Genomic DNA, 9,857 nt, shown 5'->3' with positions numbered 1-9,857 from the left:
GGTGCGAGGCATGGGCTATAGATAGAGTTGTGTGGAGGAGGGCGGATGTGCTGGAAATGAGATGTTTGAGGACAATATGTGGTGTGAGGTGGTTTGACTGAGTAAGTAATAATAGGGTAAGAGAGATGTGTGGTAATAAAAAGAGTGTGTTTGAGAGAGCAGAAGAGGGTGTTCTGAAATGGTTTGGTCATATGGAGAGATTGAGTGAGGAAAGATTGACCAAGAGGATATATGTGTCAGAGGTGGAGGGAACGAGGAGAAGTGGGAAACCAAACTGGAGGTGCAAAGATGGAATGAAAAAGATTTTTGAGTGATCAGGGCCTGAACATGCAGGAGGGTGGAAAGCATGCAAGGAATAGAGTGGACTGGAACGATGTGGTTTACCGGGGTCGATGTGCTGTCGATGGATTGAACCAGGGCATGTGAAGCATCTGGGGTAAACCATGGAAAGTTCTGTGGGGCCTGGATGTAGAAAGGGAGCTGTGGTTTTGGTGCATTATACATCAAAGCTTGAGACTGAGTGTGAATGAATGTGGCCTTTGTTGTCTTTTCCTGGCGCTACCTCATGCACATGTGGGGGGAGGGGCTTGTTATTCTATGTGTGGCATGGGTGGCAATGGGAATGAATTTGGGCAGACAGCATGAATTATGTACATGTGTATATATGTATATGTCTGTTGGAAAGGATCACAATTTTGTGCGTGATCAAGATATTCCTATGAGTCCAAGGGGAAAATGAAACATGAAAAGTTCCCAAGTGCACTTTCTTGTAATAATCACATCGTCAGGGGAGACACAAGAGAGAAATATAACAGTCAGTTGATATACATCGAAGAGACGAAGCTTCATCTCTTCGATGTATATCAAATGACTGTTATATTTCTCTCTTGTGTCTCCCCTGATGATGTGATTATTACACGAAAGTGCACTTGGGAACTTTTCGTGTTTCATCTTTCACGTGGACTCATAGGAAAATGTCTGTGTATGTATATACATATGTATACTTTGAGATGTATAGGTATGTATATTTGTGTGTGTGAATGTGTATGTATATACGTGCGTATGTGGGTGGGTTGGGCCATTCTTTCGTCTGTTTCCCTGTGCTACCTAGCTAACGCGGGAGACCGACAAAGTAAAATAAATAAAAAATAAAAAGAATCTTTTATTACATAAAACACTGTTCTACTACCTCATATGAACACAATTAAGAAGTATGGATGACATAAACTGTGTTACTTTGGTATGTTTTGGTATTTTCAGGTTTTGTCAAACTGAGTAGAAGGAATTCTTACCTTGCTCTTGCAACCCCATGGTTTCAAACTTTCAACATACAATCAAGAAAATCATACAGTAAAATACATTTTTTATTTGTTTTGTATACAATCTTTTCTATGTTCTTACCTAATGCATCAAATGATAATCATCTATATTTTTGGCAAATTGTGGGAGAAAATAGGAGACACAGATGAAGGTCATAACTCTTATTGATTGTTAGTGACTGTTCATTTCAATACATTTAAGATATAATCGAAATGAGGTTACTTCCAAGGTATAGCAGTTAGTGTTCCTGTCCATAACGCATTCATGGACTGCCCAGGGTTGAGTGCATGGGTTCGAATCCTGGTCGCAGCAGTTGGTCCACAGTCAACCCAGTGGTTCATCCACCCCAGGTGTTGGTTGATAAAATGGGTAACTGGCTCAGACAAGGATATATACGTTATCATTATTATTATTATTTTGCTTTGTCGCTGTCTCCCGCGTTAACAAGGTAGCGCAAGGAAACAGACGAAAGAATGGCCCAACCCGCCCACATACACATGTATATACATACACGTCCACACACGCAAATATACATACCTATACATCTCAATGTACACATATATATATATATAAATATATATTTTTTTTTTTTTTTTTTTTTTTTTTTTTTTTTTTTATACTTTGTCGCTGTCTCCCGCGTTTGCGAGGTAGCGCAAGGAAACAGACGAAAGAAATGGCCCAACCCCCCCCCCATACACATGTACATACACACGTCCACACACGCAAATATACATACCTACACAGCTTTCCATGGTTTACCCCAGACGCTTCACATGCCTTGCTTCAATCCACTGACAGCACGTCAACCCCTGTATACCACATGACTCCAATTCACTCTATTTCTTGCCCTCCTTTCACCCTCCTGCATGTTCAGGCCCCGATCACACAAAATCTTTTTCACTCCATCTTTCCACCTCACATGCCCTGGTTCAATCCATTGACAGCACGTCGACCCTGGTATACCACATCGTTCCAATTCACTCTATTCCTTGCACACCTTTCACCCTCCTGCATGTTCAGGCCCCGATCACTCAAAATCTTTTTCACTCCATCTTTCCACCTCCAATTTGGTCTCCCACTTCTCCTCGTTCCCTCCACCTCTGACACATATATCCTCTTTGTCAATCTTTCCTCACTCATTCTCTCCATGTGACCAAACCATTTCAAAACACCATCTTCTGCTCTCTCAACCACACTCTTTTTATTTCCACACATCTCTCTTACCCTTACATTACTTACTCGATCAAACCACCTCACACCACATATTGTCCTCAAACATCTCATTTCCAGCACATCCACCATCCTGCGCACAACTCTATCCATCCATACGATATATACGTAAATAGCATTAATCGTTTTGATCAAGGCCATAGGTGTCCATGCTGTCTCAGCTAACAAATAAAAACTATAAAAAAAAGTTCCATATTTTTTTATAAACACTTCCCTTCAGAAGGTATTTACCTCATAAATGAATAAATGATCATCCTTAAGTTAAAAAAATACAAGAGGAAAGAACTAAAGATGGGAGTATCTTAGCAATATATCTTCAAAAATACCCTTCCACCACAAGGTTCTTTTATTTCTCTCTAGTTGAGGACAATGGCACTATTTTTTTGGCTGTTTAATTATCATTCTTTGACATTCTTTCAAGTCATTTGAGAAGGTTTTTTTTCCATTTCACTATCTTGGTATAAAAGACTTGTTTTTGTTTTCAGGAGACAGATCTCATGAGAGCCCTGGGGCAAAATAATAAAGTATTTCCTTAGACTGGCAACAGATCTCTTCTTATGTCAAACACTATTCTAATTTCTCATCTCAATGCAATTCTGGCAATTTTGACAGCATATACTTTGTTGTTCTGGTATAACTTATCTACATGGAGCATCCAGTACTTTTTCTTTGTTTTGTCGCAGCCAGTCTACTTTGGCTGTCTCCCACGGTAAATGCAGAGGATTATCAATCTATTCATTAGGTAAGAACCTTCTGAAGGGAAATGGGTAAGAAATACAAGAAAATTGCGATATAATATATCGCTTTATCAATTATAATTTGAATAACTAATTAGTATGACCATTCATTTCACCCAATTTTCTACAGAAGGGAACTCTGTGTAAAAACTATACAAAAATACAATTTACTATACTACTTTATTGATATACTGAATATTCTGAAATGAAGGGGTTCGAGCAACCCTAGCTGACCCAGAAAAAGTGAGAAACACAAGGAAGTTATTTTGAATTCAAATTTTTGAGACCTTAGAGTTTTGAAAGTTTCAGCTGAAAAAGATTCAGAAAGTACTAACAAAGAGGATGATATTCCTAAGCAAGAACCTGCAAAACAGGTTAGGTGAAGAAGGGCATTTCAAAAATTTCTTGGGGCTGGCAAGAGAAAGTTCTATTACTATATAATTTTCACAATTTAATTCTGAGCAATAAAGTGGTTATGTGTAGTATAAATGTGAGTATCTATCCTTTTAGGGTTACTCACTCTATCATATTTCCTGTTTAACCAGTCTTTTTTTCAGAGTTATGTGCAAATTTATAAAGTCGCAGTACATCATAGTAAAAAAGTAAAACAAGTAAAAGTTTGTGAAAACTATCAAAATACAAAACTCTTTTATATATATATATATATATTCTGTTTTCTTTAACCAGAGACAGAAAATGCCTCAATAAATTTTCTATGCAATGGTCAACCATTTTATAACAAAAGTCAAAAAGTACAAAGGAATATCTAAAGGAAAAAATACAACCAACAGACATTATTTTTCTCCACTATGTCTCAAATATATGACTCTTTTGGTAACTGCATACCTCACTAGTATTGGATAAAAAAGATATGTACACTACCTCTAGAAAGTATTGATGCATACTTTAGTGTGAACATTCTGAATTACCAGCGTTGATGTATGGACATATACTATGTTGTACTCATTCCACACATTTCTAATTACACAAATTTATATATAAAACCACCCACATACTGCATTGTTTTTCAATGTAAATGTAATACATTACAGGCACTGTGAAATTATTTCCCAATAGATAGCGAAGTATTTACCAATTGTGCAATAACCCCCCACCCCGTCATCAGCTGTGTCATGTTACTATCATCATATCACCCATGCTATCTATAAACATCTGATATTGGATCCCATGTGCGTGATATGTGTAGTTTAGGTATGAAAACCATTATACAGGAAGTGAAAGGAATGATATGGGTATCTGTTTTATTATGTCAGAAAGTGATAAACTCATTCCTATGCGGCAACACTTTCTGTATTGGGTACCAAGTGGTGGGGCTGTGAGGATAAATATACCAACCCTCCAGACATGTCACAAGTTAAACTTATGTTTTCAGTAGTCAGTGATCACACCCTGCACCAATACTTTCTAAAGCTATAAATTCATAAGATGCTATACAAATTTACTTGATACAAGTTAAAAGTATTTAATATAAAATTGTTAAGTTTGTATTTCTGAATATCAAAATACTATAAAACCTAAGCAATACATGAATAAATACACTGCCCTGAAAACTTAGGAATCTAGTTGTATTAAAGAAAATTAATCAAAAGTAAACATATCTTAAAAATCATCACAACCAGTTTTGACATTGCATAATGAAGCAACTTTAGACTACACAAAATGTAAGTCTGAATCATCTCACAGGCAATACATAATGTCCATTTGTAAGAACTGGTTAAATCATGAAGTAGACTCTACTAACACGTAGGGAATAATATTTACAACCTAGAATCATAACTTTAGGTTAACATTCCACTTAATAATATGGGAGGGGAGTACATAAGACACAATGAGAAATATCACTGAGCAATCAGGCAAAATCTTTCACTCAAAAGCAATCTGCTCATTAGATGAGGTTTGCCAGCAAGCTTTGTCAAATTTAGAGTAAACATTAAAAAATATGGCAGATCTATGTTATGTACATAGAGGATGAGTGCTGTCTGGGTGGATAATATGCTGGATACCAAGAGTGAAGGCTAAACCAAAGGCAAACATTCCAACCACAATGTAAGCAGCTGCCACAAAAGAAAGACCCATCTTTCTCCAAGATTTTCTAAAGCCATTCACTTCACTACTGATCAAAACTAACTGTAATAAACACATACCTGAAAGAGAATAATAAAGAATGATGTAGAAAATAATTGGTCATGCAAAAAGTAACTACTTTCCTAGAAGTTTAGAAAAAGAAAATACAATGAACACTACCAATAATCACAGTACTACATTAATGAAACTACGAAAAATCAATGTGCTACATTCATTGTCAACTTCATTCTACAATAAATTGGTTATCCAACATATTCCTTGAGTCATTTTCTTTTGTCAAAACAATACTGATTATAAAATAACTAAATTTGCTGCCCAAGAATATCCCAAAGAAATATAAATGATATAAGATTGATTTAACTTTCTAAAAGGGGAAACAGAAGAAGGAGTCACGCGGGAAGTGCTCATCCTCCTCGAAGGCTCAGATTGGGGTGTCTAAATGTGTGTGGATGTAATCAAGATGAGAAAAAAGGAGAGATAGGTAGTATGTTTGAGGAAAGGAATCTGGACGTTTTGGCTCTGAGTGAAACGAAGCTCAAGGGTAAAGGGGAAGAGTGGTTTGGGAATGTCTTGGGAGTAAAGTCAGGGGTTAGTGAGAGGACAAGAGCAAGGGAAGGAGTAGCACTACTCCTGAAACAGGAGTTGTGGGAGTATGTGATAGAGTGTAAGAAAGTAAATTCTAGACTAATATGGGTAAAACTGAAAGTTGATGGAGAGAGATGGGTGATTATTGGTGCATATGCACCTGGGCATGAGAAGAAAGATCATGAGAGGCAAGTGTTTTGGGAGCAGCTGAATGAGTGTGTTAGTGGTTTTGATGCACAATACCGGGTTATAGTGATGGGTGATTTAAATGCAGAGGTGAGTAGTGTGGCAGTTGAGGGATTAATTGGTGTACATGGGGTGTTCAGTGTTGTAAATAACTGGTTTAAAAAGAGAGATATATATAAATATAAGTATGTAAGCAGGAGAGATGGCCAGAGAGCGTTATTCGATTACGTATTAAGTGACAAGCGTGCGAAAGAGAGACATCTAGATGTGAATGTGCTGAGAGGTGCTACTGGAGGGATGTCTGATCTTTATCTTGTGGAGGCAAAGGTGAAGATTTGTAGGGGTTTTCAGAAAAGAAGAGAGAATGTTGGGGTGAAGAGAGGAGTGAGTGTAAGTGAGCTTGGGAAGGAGACTTGTGTGAGGAAGTACCAGGAGAGACTGAGTACAGAATAGAAAAAGGTGAGAACAAAAAACGTAAGGGGAGTGGGGGAGGAATGGGATGTATTTAGGGAAGCAGTGATGGCTTGCGCAAAAGATGCTTGTGGCATGAGAAGCGTGGGGGTGGGTTGATTAGAAAGGGTAGTGAGTGGTGGGATGAAGAAGTAAGAGTATTAGTGAAAGAGAAGAGAGAGGCATTTGGACGATTTTTGCAGGGAAATAATGCAAATGACTGGGAGATGTATAAAAAAAAAAGAGGCAGGAGGTCAAGAGAAAGGTGCAAGAGGTGAAAAAGAGGGCAAATGAGAGTTGAGGTGAGACAGTATCACTAAATTTTAGGGAGAATAAAAAGATGTTTTGGAAGGAGGTAAATAAAGTGCATAAGACAAGGGAGCAAATGAGAACTTCAATGAAGGGGGCTAATGGGGAGGTGATAACAAGTAGTGGTGATGTGAGAAGAAGTTGGAGTGATTATTTTGAAGGTTTGCTGAATGCGTTTGATGATAGAGTGGCAGATATAGGTGTTTTGGTCGAGGTGGTGTGCAAAGTGAGAGGGTTAGGGAAAATCATTTGGTAAACAGAGAAGAGGTAGTAAGAGCTTTGTGGAAGATGAAAGCTGGCAAGGCAGCAGGTTTGGAGGGTATTGCAGTGGAATTTACAAAAAAAGGGGGTGACTGTATTGTTGATTGGTTGGTAAAGTTATTTAATGTATGTATCATTCATGGTGAGGTGCCTGAGGATTGGCAGAATGCTTGCATAGTGCCATTGTACAAAGGCAAAGGGGATAAGAGTGAGTGCTCAAATTACAGAGGTATAAGTTTGTTGAGTATTCCTGGTAAATTATATGGGAGGGAATTGATTGAGAGGGTGAAGGCATATACAGAGCATCAGATTGGGGAAGAGCAGTGTGGTTTCAGAAGTGGTAGAGGATGTGTGGATCAGGTGTTTGCTTTGAAGAATGTATGTGAGAAATACTTAGAAAAGCAAATGGATTTGTATGTAGCATTCATGGATCTGGAGAAGGCATATGATAGAGTTGATAGAGATGCTCTGTGGAAGGTATTAAGAATATATGGTGTGGGAGGCAAGTTGTTAGAAGCAGTGAAAAGTTTTTATCGAGGATGTAAGGCATGTGTACGTGTAGGAAGAGAGGAAAGTGATTGGTTCTCAGTGAATGAGGGTTTGCGGCAAAGGTGTGTGATGTCTCCATGGTTGTTTAATTTGTTTATGGATGGGGTTGTTAGGGAGGTGAATGCAAGAGTTTTGGAAAGAGGGGCAAGTATGCAGTCTGTTCTGGATGAGAGAGCTTGGGAAGTGAGTCAGTTGTTGTTCGCTGATGATACAGCGCTGGTGGCTGATTCATGTGAGAAACTGCAGAAGCTGGTGACTGAGTTTGGTAAAGTGTGTGAAAGAAGAAAGTTAAGAGTAAATGTGAATAAGAGCAAGGTTATTAGGTACAGTAGGGTTGAGGGTCAAGTCAATTGGGAGGTAAGTTTGAATGGAGAAAAACTGGAGGAAGTAAAGTGTTTTAGATATCTGGGAGTGGATCTGGCAGCGGATGGAACCAAGGAAGCAGAAGTGAATCATAGGGTGGGGGAGGGGGCGAAAATTCTGGGAGCCTTGAAGAATGTTTGGACGTCGAGAACATTATCTCGGAAAGCAAAAATGGCTATGTTTGAAGGAATAGTGGTTCCAACAATGATGTATGGCTGCGAGGCGTGGGCTATGGATAGAGATGTGCACAGGAGGTTGGATGTGCTGGAAATGAGACGTTTGAGGACAATATGTGGTGTGAGGTGGTTTGATCGAGTAAGTAATAATAGGGTAAGAGAGATGTGTGGAAATAAAAAGAGTGTGGTTGAGAAAGCAGAGAGGGTGTTTTGAAATGGTTTGGGCACATGGAGAGGATGAGTGAGGAAAGATTGACCAAGAGGATATATGTGTCAGAGGTGGAGGGAACGAGGAGAAGTGGGAGACCAAATTGGAGGTGGAAAGATGGAGTGAAAAAGATTTTGAGTGATCGGGGCCTGAACATGCAGGAGGGTGAAAGGCATGCAAGGAATAGAGTGAATTGGAATGATACCGGGGTCGACATGCTGTCAATGGATTGAACCAGGGCATGTGAAGCGTCTGGGGTAAACCATGGAAAGTTCTGTGGGCCCTGGATGTGGAAAGGGAGCTGTGGTTTCGGTGCATTATTACATGACAGATAGAGACTGAGTGTGAACGAATGGGGGCTTTGTTGTCTTTTCCTAGCACTACCTCGCACACATGAGGGGGGAGGGGGTTGTTATTCCATGTCTGGCGAGGTGGCGATGGGAATAAATAAAGACAGACAGTATGAATTATGTACATGTGTATATATGTATATGTCTGTGTGTGTATATATATGTGTACATTGAGATGTATAGGTATGTATATTTGTGTGTGTGGATGTGTATGTATATACATGTGTATGTGGGTGGGTTGGGCCATTCTTTCGTCTGTTTCCTTGTGCTACCTCGCTAACGCGGGAGCCAGCGACAAAGCAAAATAATAATAAGAAAAAAAATAAGATCAAGACATGTATATAATTCCATGAAAAGACTAAAACCAAATTTGATATATTTCAGCAAGTACTTAAGAAAATCAGGGTGCATATTCCTTATATCAGTGAGTTATCTCATTTTCAGTCAAACGAAAAAAAGATATTTTGCAAAAACAAGAATGATTAACACTAAGGTTAAGCACTAATCATAGATAAGTGAACAACAAATATAATGAGTTAAAGGAGAATCCAAAATACTTCCCAGCATTCCTCACGTGTCGTAGAAGGCGACTAAAGGGGACGGGAGCGGGGGGCCAGAAACCCTCCCCTCCTATTATTTCAACTTTCTAAAAGGGGAAACAGAACAAGGAGTCATGCGGGAGTGCTCATCCTCCTTGAAGGCTCAGATTGGGGTGTCTAAATGTGTGTGGATGTAACCAAGATGAGAAAAAAGGAGAGATAGGTAGTATGTTTGAGGAAAGGAACCTGGATGTTTTGGCTCTGAGTGAAACAAAGCTCAAGTGTAAAGGGGAAGAGTGGTTTGGGAATGTCCTGGGAGGAAAGTCAGGGGTTAGTGAGAGGACAAGAGCAAGGGATGGAGTAGCACTACTCTTGAAACAGGAGTGGTGGGAGTATGTGATAGAGTGTAAGAAAGTAAACGCTAGATTCATATGAGTAAATCTGAAAGTGGATGGAGAGAGATGGGTGATTATTGGTGCATATGCACC

The 9,857-nt window shown here is 39.0% G+C and overlaps 1 protein-coding gene across 1 annotated transcript in view; it reads right to left on the bottom strand.

Moving 5' to 3' along the window:
- Positions 1-3,022: 3,022 nt before the first annotated feature.
- The window catches only part of LOC139754958 (sodium-coupled neutral amino acid transporter 7-like), a 151,746-nt gene continuing 144,911 nt past the window's right edge, over positions 3,023-9,857 (bottom strand). Inside the window, exon 12 of the mRNA XM_071672784.1 lies at positions 3,023-5,452. Within this exon, the coding sequence (XP_071528885.1) occupies positions 5,262-5,452 (191 nt within the window). The 3' untranslated portion in view covers positions 3,023-5,261. The remainder of the gene's footprint in view (positions 5,453-9,857) is intronic.

This window comes from Panulirus ornatus, chromosome 18, assembly GCF_036320965.1.
Source record: "Panulirus ornatus isolate Po-2019 chromosome 18, ASM3632096v1, whole genome shotgun sequence".
NCBI lineage: Eukaryota > Metazoa > Arthropoda > Malacostraca > Decapoda > Palinuridae > Panulirus > Panulirus ornatus.
Note: the sequence above shows the minus strand (reverse complement) of the source record. Positions and strands in the feature narration are given on the sequence as shown.